The sequence below is a fragment of the Physella acuta genome, unplaced genomic scaffold (genome assembly GCF_028476545.2).
Source record: "Physella acuta isolate Inbredline_101_S28 unplaced genomic scaffold, ASM2847654v3 ptg001232l, whole genome shotgun sequence".
Classification (NCBI taxonomy): Eukaryota; Metazoa; Mollusca; class Gastropoda; family Physidae; genus Physella; species Physella acuta.
Genome location: NW_026732748.1, coordinates 85,700 through 102,821, shown reverse-complemented (window position 1 = coordinate 102,821; position 17,122 = coordinate 85,700). Strand labels below are relative to the sequence as shown.

General features: G+C 33.7%; 1 protein-coding gene across 2 annotated transcripts; it reads left to right on the top strand.

The window, feature by feature from the left end:
• The first annotated feature begins 6,978 nt into the window (after positions 1–6,978).
• On the top strand, positions 6,979–13,241 carry LOC131957316 (zinc finger protein 62). 2 transcript variants are annotated; one of them, XM_059322043.1, is made up of 3 exons: positions 6,979–7,098; positions 10,894–11,060; positions 11,280–13,241. In XM_059322043.1, the coding sequence occupies exons 2-3, from the start codon at positions 11,054–11,056 to the stop codon at positions 13,016–13,018; spliced, it is 1,746 nt and encodes a 581-aa protein (XP_059178026.1). In that variant the 5' UTR covers positions 6,979–7,098; positions 10,894–11,053; the 3' UTR covers positions 13,019–13,241. The 2 variants fall into 2 exon arrangements, with proteins under 2 accessions (XP_059178026.1, XP_059178025.1); XM_059322042.1 differs by having other exon boundaries at positions 10,894–13,241.
• The last annotated feature ends 3,881 nt before the right edge of the window (positions 13,242–17,122 follow it).

Here is a 17,122-nt window from a genome sequence, read left to right as displayed (position 1 = left end):
AAAGTTTGTTTTTTTTCCTGAAAAGCTGGTAATTTTGTATCTGTTTGTACTGCAAGAGAGCTGAGGTGTAGCGACCCATATCAGGCACCCGACATGAAGTTTCAATTTTGTGACCACCTCCCATTTATATTGTATTTATTCATGTTAGTGCAAAAAACACTCTTCCACAATTGAACATTTTGGCGGCGCTTTTTAACCAGTCACTAGTTTTTGCTTTGGTGCCACACTTTGACTGTGAATAATAATTTAATACTTTAGGTTGAAATGAGCTTTTAAATATTTTTTACCTCTTTTGGCACCCCCTTAGTGATGGCGCTCTACCCGCCCTCCCCTAGCTATACCACTGAGTGAGACTTAGCTTTAATATTAATCTGATATAACTTTTGAAAATAGTGTTTAAATATTATTTTAATAATAAATATTCCAAATAATTAATTAATATTTCGTTACTGTAAAAGACATGTCCGCAAACTTGATATTCACAATCTTAGAATCATGAGCTAATAACAAACAATATTAGTTCAATGGGTTTCTTTTCTGAGTGATATCGGTTATTTATTCCTTAATCCGATGTGAATTTTTCCGATTTTAGTCTTCAATAATCTAGAATTAGGAGAGAGTGCGTGTGTGAGTTGAATTTACCCTAGAGTCTTGTTAACCCCGGTGTGTTCATGTATAGTTATCCTAAGGTCGAATGCGGTATAAAAGCTGGAGTGAATGATTGTTAGGGGTTAGTTGGTAGCGGTTAGGTCGAGGGCTACTCTGGAATGTGAATATTGGAGACCGAATAAAAGTATTGAACGTAAACACGAGTCGTTCTTGAGTTGAAACTAACCGCCGCAAACATATTTTGTATTGTTGCTTAGAAATGTGTGATGAGGTGAAGGGGGGGGGGATAGATGTTAAGACGTCACACTATAAAAAAGCAATGTTAGAAAAAGAATTTTAGACGTTATTTCGATTTTAGAAAACTGTTTTAATAAATTGTAATAGGAATTGATTAAAATACTCTAGACAGAGTTCAGACAAGATTTTGGAAAAATATCGATGTTTAAAAAAAAAATTCAACTGCAATTTTGAAGGGGGTTGTAGGCTGAGGTGTGACGTCATTTTAGTGGGGGGTGTCTGGTTTTTTGTGAAAATGTGTGACGGAGGGGGGGGGGGGTAAAATCGTCAAAAAAAGCGTGACGTCATTTATGAATGACCCCTTTTAGCTATTAAATGGTAGTTTTGGTAGCGGACTTTATTCAGATTATCTACAAACGCACATTTTTTTTCATTCTGTTCATATTCGTGTTCTGTGTTAGCACAGCATAAATGGGAGTCTAATGAACTGGGTTGGATGTACTATGTGTGAAAGATGGTGTGACGAGGTGTGTTTGAGTAGTGCTAGGACTGTTTCAGAAGATTTTGTTTGTAATTAAAATTACTTAATAAAAAAATAAATTACACTTTTTAGAATTGTTTATACTTTTACACTTTTTGCAAGTACAACAATCCATGAATACATGTTACAGAATATATCTGCTGCTGACAAGATTATATACCAATTCACAATGACACAGCTCACGTTTGTAAAAACATGAGCGGGCTAGATTTTTAAAATTAACTAGACTACCCGTTATCTAGTTAGATAACTGTGGGTTTCGGGGGTCATCCATAAATGACATCACGTCTGTCAGCACTTATCATCCCAAAATAACCAGACCCCACATTCAAAAAGGCGTTTTTAATATTTTAAAAACTCTACTAAACTCTACTTCACCTGCCCAGTGTCCCGCCAAGTCTCAGACATGTTTGACATTTAAAAAAAAAAAAGATTCCTGCCGAGCATGGCTCTGACCACACTATCCCTTCATATGCTGAGAATATAGAAACAGGTGAACTCTACTTCACCTGCCCTGTGCCCCGCGAGGTCCCGATTGTCAACCTTATCATTCACATGTAGGCCTTAAGAAAAAAATAATTGAAAACATTGTTGTAAAAATAAAATAAATCTTTTTCTATTACTAAAGTCATTGTTCTAAAATTTTATAATTAATGTGGTTAATCTACCTATGAATATATCAATAAATTAATTAACGGCTTTAAATTACTTTGTAATTAACAGTGTGTTTAAGAAAGAACAATATTTACCACCCAAAACCTATTTTACAGCTCTACACATAATGCATATTCTCCCCAATAACAAATCAAAAAACAAACAAACAAAATAATGAGTTATCAAACGTCACTATTCAGTCAAAGTTTAGCCATTGTTCTAAAACTTTAAAATTATTGTGGTTAATCTACCTATGAATAAATCAATAAATTAATTAATGTCTTTAAATAAATGTGTGATTAACAGTCTGTCTGCAATCAAAAATTATTCTCTACCTACATACTATTTTACAGCCCCCCATATAGAGCAGTTTCCTTACAGTACCAAATCAGACAAACAAACAAATAAATATTCAAACATGTAAACAAACTTGAGTTTTAGTAGTTTATAGATAGATAGATGTCGACTGAGACGGGATTTTCCTCTCGCTAACGAGAGCGGGCGATGACAGTAGCACAGCAACGATGTTAGGATTTTTTTAAATAGATAGATCTAGATATAGATATATCTATCTTATTAGTATCTATATATACAATAAAATCTAGATAAAAAATAACAACATACAACACTCGTGTTAAAGGGTACTGCTACATGCTTGTTTGTTTTAAAACAAAACAAGTTAATAAAAAGTCTAGTGACAATTTAAGCGCAATTTCCTTAATTATTTTTTTAGAATTCACAGATCTACGTAAAAATCCTTTCGAACCTCCGCTCATTCGCTATGGTAAAATCCTTTCGAACCTCAGCGCTTTGCGCTAAAAACCTACACGATGCTCAGTTTAAATTTTAAAAAATCCTTTCCAACCTCCGCTCATTCGCTATGGTAAAATCCTTTCGAACCGCAGCTTTGCGCTAAAAACCTACACGATGCTCAGTTTAAATGTTCTTAATTAATTTTTTGTGACCGAACGAAAGGATATTTTTGAAAACTTTCTTCGGCAATATTGGTCTAAATTATGGCAGGAATCGATTGGTAAATGTTTCAAGTCGCTAATTGGTCTGGTTGCCGAGATATGGGCCAAAAACTGCATTTTTTCGAGGTTTTTTGGCTTTTCCGGGAAATCCAGGAAGGAATTCCGGGAATTTTTTGGCCCACAATCATCCTTGGAACTTGCTTAACATATTTGCTTTGGAACTAGTCCTCGATATTGCTTCGTTGAGGAGGAGATGCGACTTAAAGCTGCGGACATCCATCCATCCATCCATTCCCAAAAATGACGAGTTAATAATCGCAATTCTCCAGAATGGAAATTGCGCTAAAAAAATAATTAAAATAAATAAAGATGAACAAAATATGATAAAAAACTTTTTTATTTACCCTTGATTCCGCAGGTATGTCTCGCATTACCTTCTCGCATTTTCCCGACTCGCCATTTCGCGTCTCGCAATTTCCCAACACCCCCAGGACGTAACAACTGGGAGGGGGGAGGATTTTGGTAACGAGGATGTGGGGTTCAGAAAGTGATCACACACTCCTTATTTTTACCACGTTTTTCTTAACTCAGCTTCGCGTTTGTTTATGGATTTGTTTGTTGTTAAAATTGACAACGAAAATTAGCCCACTTCTGATTGCTCTAGAGATCTGAAATTCGGCATGCAGGCTATTTTCGCCTAACAATTTCAGATGCAATCATAAAAACTAGCAATTAGAGACCTAAATTAGCTTAATTAAATTACGCCCCTTCTCTGTTTAAAGCGTCGCAATACAGTTGGGCAACAACACCTGACGTACGCAAATGTATGAGGAAGACATTCCAGATGTCAAAATCGATTTTGGTCCCCCGTACGGTGAGAAAATAGTTCAGCCAAAGTCTGTTCAGTTTGATGCTGTAAGAAATAAAGGAAAGGTTGAACGACGACAGCTCCCATTGATTCTGTGCTGGGCGTGCACAGTTCACAAAATGCAAGGATGTACCATGGACAAAGCCGTCGTGAACCTAGGAAGCAAGCTCTTTGCGGATGGACAGGCTTACGTCGCATTAAGCAGAGTTCGCTCGTTGGAAGGATTGCGTATCGAAGAATTGGATCTCGCGAAATTAGCAGGAAGAAAACCTTGCAATGAAGATGCTATCCGTGAAATGGAGAGAATGCGGAACCATCAGCCCCAGAATCGAGCACAGCAAAATTAATCATTTTAGTTTCATTTCAGCCTCTTTTTTTTATGTTTTACAGTGTAATGCTTAAGGTGGGTGGAGAATCGACAGTTAATCTGTGTTATGTAGTCATCTGTGTGCTTTGTTTTGATGGTGATGATGACTGCAGTGAGAGGTTCAAATAAAACGCCAACACAATTTCAGCTGAACAACTTTAATGGTTACTACTCTAGTCTTGTATAAAAAAAGGAAATGATCTTGAACATTAATAGTGACCAGCTTTAGGGGCTAGCCCTATCACACAATACAAAAACACAACTACATCCTCGCAAGCCTAGCGTTCAACTGTCCTATCTTGACCCTTTGGGTTCCTTTACCCCTGCATGACCCCGGCATTCCAGCGAGGGGGAGGGACGGGCGCCTGCAAAATCCTAGGTGGGACTGATGCATTGTGTCCCAGTACAGGTGTGGGGGTGGGGAGGGCAGTACACGCTGTCACAGTTCAGGTGTGGGACAGGAGGGGGGTGGGGTAGATACCCACTAGCGGTGGGACGAGGGGGGGGGTGGACTCAGTTATAACAATCTGTTCGAGGAGGGATGGACGGTGGGCCAACTACCTAAAAACATTCAAAAACCTTTTGATCCTTTTTATTTTGATAAAAATCCTCTAAATTTTTATGTATTTAAAAACACTTAGTCAAGTCATACTTAATCAAGTCATTAGATAAAGTAGAAAATAAACTATATAAAAAACTTTTTAAAAACCAGGTTTTTCATGTGTAGCAACGGACTAAAAAGGAGAAAATAAAATACTTTAAAAAATTTAAAAAAAAAAAAAAAACCACGTTTTTCTTGTGGACTAAATCGGGCAGATTTATGATTAAAGCGAAAAGCACACAACACACGAATTTTGGAAATTTGATGGTGAACGTACCCACATTTTTTGTCATCAAATGTATGAACAGTCATCACAAAGAACCTGCACAGCTCGAGGAAGCACAAATTCTACGAGTAGTCATTGGTAGATCCCCTAGGGTCGGAAGAAAAATTTATTTTCTACTTTTTAGTCCACAAGAAAAACGTGTTTTTTTTTTTTTTTTAATTTTTTAAAGTATTTTATAAAGTAACTAGGCATGCTGCCCAGCTTCGCTTAGGCTTTCGAAAACATTGAGAATTTGAATGCTTAATTAATTCGCCCGAGGGTCGGTCTACGACCTCAAGAGTTATGAAGAGGTTCCTCCGTGGACATTTTTTTTCGATTTATAGCTCATATAAGGCACCGGTCAGTAGAGGTCAGTTTTGACCCCCTCATCGTAGACTTTTCGGCCAACCGGCCCCCGTGTTCTGTCGCCCCAAGGCAAGATCCTGCCAAATTTGAAGCGCCTGCGGCGCCGGGAAGTGCTCTATCAGACACCCGACAATCTAGTTCTAGATCTAGAATCCTAATAGAATTTTTTTTTTTAAGTTTAGCCCGAGCATAATAAAAAAAAATACATTAACCAAGTTGACTTGGTGTGTCTCGAAACCGCACCACCTGCGTGGTTTATAGTACACTAACATCTCCGCTAATTAGGCACCTTATAAAATACGGAGAATGAAACACGTATTTTAAAATCTTAACTTACGCGAATATGCCTATTCTTTCAAATAAAATTTTTTATCCCAAATTAGCCAGTTCCAAACAAAGATTTTGTATAAAATAAATAAGTCTTGAAATAGTTTAGTCCTAATATAGAAATTTATTTTTGGAATTGATTTTAGAGAAGTTAGAGTCTAAATCTAGATCTTAGCGTCTACGTCTAGATCTAGTTATTGCGTAGATTTAGATTTAGTCTAGATCTAGAATCTCTAGATCTAGAATCCAAATACATAAAATAAATTTTATGAGTTTAGTCCGGAAAAATTGTATTGTATACATTTCATAGTGTACGTAGATCTAAATCAAATTTGAATGAAATAGTTCATTTCTTTTTATTCTAAACACGGCAGATGACGTCATTAGTTAATGTATAAGCAATAGTGACGTCACAGTTTTATGCGTTCTTTTTACACATCTATTAATGCTTTTCCGGTTGCATAAATAAAATTGTTTTTCTACATTCGAATACGCCTTTATTTTTTATTTTTCTTCTTTAAATAAAATTGTGGTTATACATTTAAAACATCTAACATATTATTTTCAACAAAAGTCCGTATAAAGTTCTCCATATATCGCTGCCGTTTCTGACGTGATGTCCGGCGAAAATATTTTGCGGACAGACAGAGAGAGAGAGAGGTGCGAACGTGGGGTTTTATAGATTTAGATGTCTCAACAAACTAGGCTATCCGTATGATTAAAAAATATTATCCAATCAGCATCCTTGTTACGTCTACCTTTCGCGATTTTCATCTTAGAATAAGGAAAGACAACAACACTGTTCTAAAAATAAACCATCGAATCAAACCAGCGAAGAGATTTTATCAATTTATTTTCTGAACGTAGTATGTCATAGAAGACACAACGTAGACAGCTGTCTATGTTAGGGGTCATCCATAAAAATGACGTCACGCTTTTTTGACGATTTTTACCTCCCCCCTCCTCCCCCACACAGTGTCACAAAAAGCCGACCCCCACCCCTAAAATGACGTCACAACTCAACCTACAACCCCCCCCCCCCCCCCTCTTAAAATTGCGGTTGAATTTTTCTTAAAACATCGATATTTTTTTCTAAAATCGTGTCTGAACTCTGCGTAGCTAGATCTAGATAGAATGTCTATATTAATATTATTATAATAATATAGTTAAAATAATCGAGTAGAGATACAAAGGCCCAGCTGGGTTGATTTTGGTTTATCTTATTTTTGTAAACATTTCTCACGCATTGGACAAACGAGGAACACATCACATTCTAATCTAAATCAAGGGTTTGTGATTTTTAATTTTATTTTTATATCTAGAATCTACTAGAATCTAGAGAGATCTAGATCTAGTTGAAGGAGCAAGGCATTTGCCACACAAATTTTGAAATTAAATTTTAAAATTATTATAAAATTAAGGCAACTCTTGAACTCACACACGGAACAAAACAAAAAAACAATACAAACAAAAACAACTGTCAACTCAACACTCAGTCTCTAGTCAACTGTGTCTAAAAATGGAGAAGTGCCTGAGTCCACTGCTAGTAGAAGGCCACTAGAAACTCTAGTCTAGTGACTAGTCATCATCATATCTACTTGTGACTCTCTAGTGACGAGTGTAGTTATTCTAGCAGCATCTTTCTAAAATCTAGATCTAGATTTATTAGATTATTCTTAGGCATTTCGACTTCCGCTGTTTCGATTCGGTACGACCACATCCTGACTTTTTCATCGTACTTGTTGAAATTCGCCATTTTTTAACATGTTAATTCTCGCCATCGGAATGGAAAAATAAAATGTATTCGATGTGAATATTTGAGTTGAATTTCATCTTTTATACATACTAATAAATGAATTAGCTCCCGTTTTACATTGTCCGATACCGAAAGCGATCACCGATAATAGCAAATATTTGTCGAAATGCCGACGCTACCGAACTGGCGCATTGACAACTAAATTTCAGATATAAATAATCCTTTAAGTTGCATGAAAATAGGCTTAAATAGCATGCCAACCATTTGGATAAATAGAAATGTCGATTTGAAGGGTTTTTAAGCACGGGCCAATGAGGAGTAGCGCGATAAAACTCGTAGGGGTAGGAACGAGAAAGCATGCGTAATTTCATAATGGCGGCCGGGCTACGAGATATTAATAGATATGCGCATACGATGTTTTTTAATAGCTGTTTGTTTTTAAATGGACTGTTACAATAAAATGGGCTTAAAATAAATATACTTTAGATCTAAATTATTAGATTAAAAATGGAAAGAATGTAATTAGGCCTAATTGCTGCCTAAATAAATTATACAATTTTAAATTAGCCAGATTTTTATTAACCTTCTTAATACCAGGTTAACTAGATCTAGCAAACTAGCATTAACGAATTGCAGATAAATAGATTATAAAGGCATTTTCATGTAGAAAAAATCTATATTTATTGTAAACAGTTTAAAAAAAATAGAATCTAGATCTAGATCTAAATGGAAATGAAAACACTAAAACAATAATGGGTCTAGAGTTGTGTAATAATAATATATATATATATATATATATATATATATATATATATATATATATATATATATATATATATATATATATATATATATATATATGTATATTTATATATATATATATATTATATATAAACTATTAGGCCTTAATGTAAATACTGACAGGCCTATCTGTAGTATCTAGATCTATAAAGTACTATAAAGGGCCTAAATTAAAAATAATAATGCCCAATTTTATAAACTGCACTGCATTACAGTTTTAGTTATAGGCAACTATAATAGAAAGAAAACATGAACACTTTAATTAATGTCATTTAAGAATTTATCAAAGGATACGTCAACTTCACTAAACATTTTATAAATAAGAATACTGTGAAATGTCAATCTTTGAGTTTTAGCACACCTCAACACTTTTCATCAGAAACATTACAAGAACCAAAATTTTCTAAATTAATAATAACATTTTTACCATGTTATACACGGACACAAATCCAATGTTTATGGCAAATCGTTAAGTAACTTGATCATATTGTGCTGTATTTGACTTGTAAGTTCTAACTCTATACATAACCTGTACAATATGTATACTAGCATTCTTATTACTAACACCAGAATCAATATGTAAAGTTTAATCTTTATTTTTATAGTAGCAACAAAGAAGTGTAACATATTAGCCTGTAGTTAATCATCATAGTCAAATTGCGCTGTACCATATTCAAGTTCACTATTTATAGTTTTCCTCTAGCTATGTTTATTTTATTTGCATGATTGCATTTTGTACATGCTCTAGTCCTAATATATAATATATAAAGTTTCATGATGGTATATGGAATAGCAACCTAGCTGTGCAGTCTGGAAATCCTCGTATGGCAGTCACTATAGAACAGTGCCACACCCCTTAATTTAACTTCATTATTTCTAGTTACCTCTTTTCTAATTTTTATTTTATTTGTAGACTTCTATTGCCTATATCATTGAGTACAAATGTGCAAAGTTTTATCATTATATCTTTAATAGCAACATTGGTATGCAAGTTTAAAGCCAATCACACGTCTGGAATGCAGGTTACAATGAAACATAACAAGTTAAACACATAACTTTGAAAATTCATATAAAAAAAACTATTAGGCCTAGAATGATAAATTTGATATTTTTATCAATGGGGTATATTATAGGATTAATCTGGGTCCATTTTATCATTCTATGATAATTAGGAAAAATTTCCCAATAGGCCTAGATTATTCTAGATCCTCTAGCTACTGTAGCCCTCTAGCCTAGGCTGGTTGGCAGAAGACCAAAAAGTGCAATGACCATAAAAAGGCTTAACATGGGCTGAAATTACCCTTAAGAGCTGTGCAATGGGTTGAAAATACCCTAAAGCCCTAAACAGCTTTCCAATCGGCTCATATTACTCTTTTACTAAAAGACTTTTAGCCTTATTCTTCTAACAAAACTAACCGTATCATGTGGTTGAGCATTTACGCTTTGGGTCAATCGTCAGGGGGATAGAATTTAGTTTATCTAGAACTAGGAAAGAGATCTACCGATCTAGTCTGTCACTGTAAGCAAAGTATAACATCTCTTTGAAAAATATTTTTAATAGCATTCAAATCTACTAGGCCTAATATGTATCATGTTACTCAGGTATAACATTACAGTAACACATATGACAGTATTAGAAGAGTTCATTATTATTTTAAGTTACATTTTGAGCAAATTTGAGTTATTTGCAGAGCATTCTAATAAACCTACTATGTAGCAGTAGTGCCACACTACTACACTATGTAGTAATAAAATATGGCATAAGTAATTTTATGGGTAGGTGAAGATAATCTGAATAATTTAATAAAGGTCAGCTCATATAGTTTACAATGAAATTTGAATTACAATGCAATTATAATGACTACGTAATATTCAATAATAAATTTCGTTTAAACTGTTGCCTGTTATCCTAATTTCCTTTCTTTAAATGTAAGACCATACATATTTCAGATATTGGATTGATCTATTCATCAGGTTTTAAAAATGCTATGCAAAACTAAAGTAACAGCAGTTTAAAAAACCCAGCAATAAATGCAACAGATGGATCAAAGTTGAAAATGAATTTCATTTTACTCAGGGCTCACAAAAATATAAAGAAGAAAGAAGCTTTTTTTTTTCAAATTAATCTCTTTTTTTTTTAACGTATTGTTTTTTTTTAGTTAAAGCCCATACTTTTTATTTTTGAACTAATATGATAATAGTAATTTGGGATTGTGTCAATAAGTGCCATCCATAAAAAACTTGGAGTAAAATAAGATTTCAGACCTAACATTAATATTGCAGATGAAATTGAGTTCACCTGAATCTATCAGTGTGTGCTCAACAAATAAAGAAATAGTCTGGTTTGTTCTGTGTCTAGCCATCTTTACTTTCCCTACCTTAAGTCAGGTGTCCATCATAGTTGGTTTTTTTTTTAAATTAAAAACAAAACAAAATATTTGAGTGGAATAACATGCATTAAATACAATCTTGCATAGAGTATAGTATCATGTTTTAATCATTTAACAATTTTTTTCTTCCAAAATAGGACCCTAATGGAAAACTATGAATAATGCACTTGTGTTATGATGAGATCACAGCACCAACCTAGAGGCCAGACAGTGGACCAAATAGTTTACTCTGGACTCTTAGTTGTTATAACAGTGAGGAAAAACTAGAAGTGTGTGACTACTCTTAATATTTATGACATGAAAAGTATGTTTTTTGTCTTATCCCTCTAAATGACTAGGCCCCTACCCCTTTCTAAAATTGATAAAGCCTCCACATTGTAATGGTGTTTGACATAGGTGTTATGTTTGGCTTATTGTGAAAAGAATATGCATAGCTGCATAAGTCAGCATTCATGTTTTTGAAGAACATTTTTATTTATGTTTCTTGATTATTACTGGAAATATTTTCAAAAAAATTATTTAGTTATGGAGCTAAAGAATAGAAAAAAACGAGAAGCTGATATAGAAGTATTACCAAGTGTTTTAGCAATCAAGCAAGAACTATATGTAGACAACCAGCCAGAAATTTTGAATATAATTTCAGCTGAATACATAAAACAAGAGGAGTTTACAGAAACTGATGACACAAAAGCAAATGTATTGTCAACATGTGAAAACAAAAATCATAATTTATTATCAGAATTTACAACACATGTAGACAACAAACCAGATAGACTTGATTTATTTTCAGTTTTTGAAGATATAAAACCTGATGGTTTAAATGCAGGGCTAAGCCTATCACTAGAGACAACTCATACTGACAATATTTCTCATATAAAGACAGAGTTATCAACTGATTCATCAGAGCTTAAGGATATGCTTATAAGCAACATTGAAAATCCAACATCAAATCAGGTTGAATTATTAAAGAAGTGTAAGAAGCAAAACTTAAAATCTTCAAAGCATAAAACTCTTCCAGTTCTAGTAAAATGGAAAGAATCACACACAGATGTGGGGTCATATGAGTGTAATGTGTGTCATAAAAAGTTTGCTACTAGGACATATCTAAAACAACATAATAAAGCAATTCATTTAGGAGAAAGGTTACATGAATGTGGAGTCTGTCATAAAAATTTTACTACAAGAGGTAATCTAAATCTACACATAGCTATTCATTCAGCAGAAAAGAAACATGAGTGTGATTTATGTCATAAAAAGTTTACTACAAGAGGTAATCTAAATGTACATATAGCAATTCATTCAGCAGAAAAGAAACATGAGTGTGATTTATGTCATAAAAATTTTACTACAAGAGGTAATCTAAATGTACATATAGCAATTCATTCAGCAGAAAAGAAACATGAGTGTGATTTATGTCATAAAAAATTTGCTTCAAAAAGTCATCTAAATAAACATAAAGCTATTCATTCAGCAGAAAAGAAACATGAGTGTGATGTGTGTCATAAGAAATTTGTTACAAAGAGTCATCTAAATCAACATAAAGCTACTCATTCAGCAGAAAAATCACATGAGTGTGATGTGTGCCATAAAAAGTTTACCACCAAGCCCTACCTAAATATACATAAAAAAATTCATTCAGAAGTAAAGCTACATGAATGTGAGGTGTGTCTTAAAAGATTTTCTAGAAAGTCCTACCTAAAGAAACATGGAGCATTTCATTCAGCGGAAAAGTCTCATGAATGTGATGTATGTCCTAAACAATTTGCTTCAAAGAAGTATCTAAATAAACATAAAGCAATTCCTTCACTAAATAAACATAAAGCAATTCATTCAGCGGAAAAGTCTCATGAGTGTGATGTATGTCATAAAAAATTTACAACAAGGGCTTACCTAAATATACATAAAGATATTCATTCAGAGGTATATGAATGTGATGTGTGCCATCAAAAATTTACTACCATTTTAACTCTAATTAAACATAAATCAATTCATTCAGCAGTTACGTCACACGAGTGTGATGTGTGTCATAAAAAGTTTTCTACCAAGAGTAACCTCAATGTACATAAAATTATTCATTTACCAGAAAAGTTACAAGAGTGTGATGTATGTCATAAAAAATTTGCAAAAAGGGCTACCCTAAATCAACATAAAGCCATTCATTCAGCACGAAAGTTATATGATTGTGATGTGTGCCATAATAAATTTATTGCCAGTTCTTCTCTAATTAAACATAAAGCAATTCATTCAGCACATAAGTCATGATTGTGATGTGTGCCATAAAAATTTACCTACAGGGGTAACCTAAATAAACATAAGACAATTCATTCAGCACAAAAGGTCACATGAGTGTTATGTGTGTCATAGAAAGTTTGCTACAAGGATTTACTAAATTACAACATGAAGCTTTTCATTATGAAAAAGCACCAATTGAGTGTGATGTACATCATCAAGGGTTTTCTTGAAATAAAAAACTAAATAGACATAAAAAAATTCATGTCATCGCATGAGTGATTTGTGCTATTAAAAGTTTGCTACAAGGAATAATCTTTATCAACTCAAAGCAAGTTATACAGCAGAGAATGCAAGAGTGTGATTTGTGCCAAAGAAAGTTTCCTTTGATAATGACTCTTAAATGTCATCAATTAATTGATTCAGAAATATGTTAAATTAAACATTTATGAATATAATAAAGTATGTATAAACAAATCAATTCATAAATAGATTAAATTATATTTGTATAGTGTAAAATGCTATTTATGAGGTAATCAAAAATTCGGTCCAATTTCAATGAACCTTTCCCCCTCCCCCCTCCTCTAGATGTTCACAAAAATTTAGTAGACCTCCCAAAACTTACTACCAATTTACTTTTTTGGACTCCATCTCCGTGTGGACGTCATAAATGGATAAGCCCTAAGCAATACAGACAATATGAGTATAAAGTGTTTCATAATAAAGTTTGCTTTTATCAAGCAAATTATTCAAGAAAGGTCAAATATATATTCTTTATGTGAAAACAAAAATCTTGATTTCTTTATGAGACCTTGAAACTTGAAATAAATTAACAAAAAAAAAAAACCCAGATAAACAATGTGTTTTCTCCATTTTAAAATATAAAACCTGATGTTTTAAAGCAAAAGAGATATTTGACTGCTGTGTGTCTTAGCAAGTTTACTTCAAAAAGTCCTGTAGAAATAATTCATTCAGGAGAGAAGTCATATTTTACTTATTTACAAAAAAATCTGATTTTTTTTTTGTGCTTCACCATGTCCATTTGAAAAAGATTCCTTCTTATTACTATTAGCATTAGTGAAATTATTAGTGAAATTTGCATGATCTGTGTGTAATATTAATATATTATATATTTATGAATATCATCCATGTTGTGAATGATTTCATTTTTGCAATTTGTTTTAATTAATTCTAGAATTTTTGTTTGCTACTTCCTTTGATAATCTTGTTAAAACTTCATTAAAATCAAAACCATTTACATAATAAAGTTTAATTGTTTTTTTTTCTGAAAAGTTGGTAATTTTGTATGTGTCTGTACTGCAAGTATCAATTTTGTGCCCACCTCCCATTTATTTATATTATAATTATTAATGTTAGTGCAAAAAAACACTTCCCCAGTTTAAAATGTTGGTGGCGCTTTTTTATCAGTCACTACAGACACACAAAGACATACTGACAAACAGAGGCGTATCCAGGTTTTCGTTGTAGGGGGAGCGAAAAGATAAAAAAAAAGGCGCTGAATTTTTAACACGTTCTATATATGTGTATTATATATATATATATATATATATATATATATATATATATATATATATTTATATATATATATATAATTACTAGCTGTATGTCATTACTTCGCTATGATGTAAAATAAATTGAAAGTAGCACTCTGAAGAAATAAGAAAAAACACACAATGTAGGCCGACAAAACAAAAATTGTATCAATCTAAAGAAATATATATATATATATACACACTACAACCAAAAACAATGAACGTAACACAATCTGGTTTGTAATTGTTGTAAAAAAAATTTCTTACACAATAATTCCTGGGAAATTATTTAAGACAAGTGAAATAGGGGAAATAATCACTTTCTTAATATAAATATGTATATATCTAGACATTTAATTATAAATGTCAAAACAAAAAAAATAATTACTTTAGAATGTAATGAAATTGTTTAACACTATTCGTGTTTACAAAATGTTTTTGTCTATGATCAGAATTTAATATATCGTCATCATAAATGCTAAAGTATTACAGCATAATGAAAGTTTTTAAAATCAGAGTTGGTGTAAAAACACGCTTTTCGATATATTAGTAAAACATTCGGAATAACAGCCTACATTTAACTAAATAACGGTGTTTTAGTTCAGATAATATATTTTAATTAACTACAGCTTCTTTGAATTTAGAAAAAGCTGCACATTAAGCCTACTACAAATCACTGATCTACGACCAGATCTACAAGCATCTGTTGTATTGATGTAAATACTCTGTTAGGGTAATCATGGAAAAAAATCTCATAGGCGCTGAGCAAAATGTGATTTTACAGTTATTATTTAATAACATTGATACACTAACAACGAACACCTGTATTAGTGGGGATGGTGAAATTGTTTCCTGGATGCTTTAAGATTTGATGTCCCTAAAATTAACAGTGACCTGAAATTATAATCGGACAATGTTGTTCTCAAATTGTTCTTCACGAATTTCATTCTTGAAAATGTTTGTTCACACAGGTATATTGATCCAAAAATTAAAAGGTACCTTGATGGAAAAGTTTTTACATTGGGAAAGTCTTCCTTTATGCAAAAATTTGTAAAAATCCACTAGCCCTTCTTTGAATTTTTCCTTAAGGATGTCATTTGCTTGCAACTAAATTTCAGTAATTTTTTTCCGTAGACAAAAAGTTCTCCACAGGCTGGATGAGAGTGCCTAGCTGGCCATAGTTTGGAGACCTCTGGTCTATTCTAATGACAAACTTCTACATCCGGTAGCACATAGGGCAAATATGTCAGCCATGTCGCTGATAGAAGCCATCATCGGTGCCCTGTCAAAACGGCCCGGGACAAATCGGCCCCGTCAAAACGGCCCCGTTAATACGACCCCGTCAAATCGACTCCCGACAAACCGACCCCGTCAAAATAGCCCCGTCAAAAGGGCCCCGACTTATTGGCTCCCGTCAAATGGGCTCCCGTCATATTGACTTGCGACATATAGGCTCCCGACAAATGGGCTCCCGATATTTAGGCTCCCGACAAATGGACTCCCGACATATTAACCCTTGACAAATAGGCTCAGGACATATTGGCTCCCGACAAAGCGGCTCCCGACATATTGGCTCCCGACATAAGGGCTCAAGACAAATGGGCTCCCGGCAAATGGGCTCTCGACATATTGGCTACCGACAAATGGGCTCCCGACATATTGGCTCCCGGCAATTGGGCTCCCGACATATTGGCTTTTGACAAAATGACTCCCGACATATTGGCTCCAGACCAATATAGCATGACCACTATTGGCATAAAAGTAACCATTGTGTCCTACCTCCAATACCACTATAACCTCTTTTAAATGCCCGAATGAAATTGTTTTTCATGAACCAACATTAATTCACAAACAAATCGAGCCGTTAACAGCTAAATTCCACCAATTCTAAAGTTTTGATAATGTTTAATGTGGTCATCCATAAATGACGTCACACTCGTAGGGGGGGGGGGGGGGGAGGGGGGTCCGTAATTTTGTGACGATGTGTGATGAGGGGGAGGGGGGGTTCAGATGTTGCGACGTCACATTTTTGCATTATAAAAAATCAATGTTAGATAACGAATTTTAGACGATATTTCGCGTTTTAGATAACTGTTTTAATAAATTGTAATAGTTTAGACAAGATTTTGGAAAAATATCGATGTTTAACAAACATTCAACTGCAATTTTGAGGGGGGTTGTAGGTTGAGGTGTGACGTCATTTTAGGGGGGGGGGTCTGACTTTTTGTGAAGACGTGTGACGGAGGGGAGGGGGGGGGAGGTAAAAATCGTCCAAAAAAGCGTGACGTCATTTATGAATGACCCCCAATTTACAACAGAAAAGATCGTATGCTTAAAATCGAGCACAGAATTGTAAATGTATGATATACCTGATGTTTACATGATAACAGCATTTTGTTTTGATAACCTACAAGCATACTGCAGTTAGGAAGGTACAGCGTGGACCCTTCTCTCCACACACTGAGTTGGAACAGCCTATAACCGACTCAATTATGGATGTCATAGATAGATGACCCCTAAATTAAACATACTATATTTTATAATAGATAAACTAATATAAAAATAAGGCCTGCCGAATTAGAGA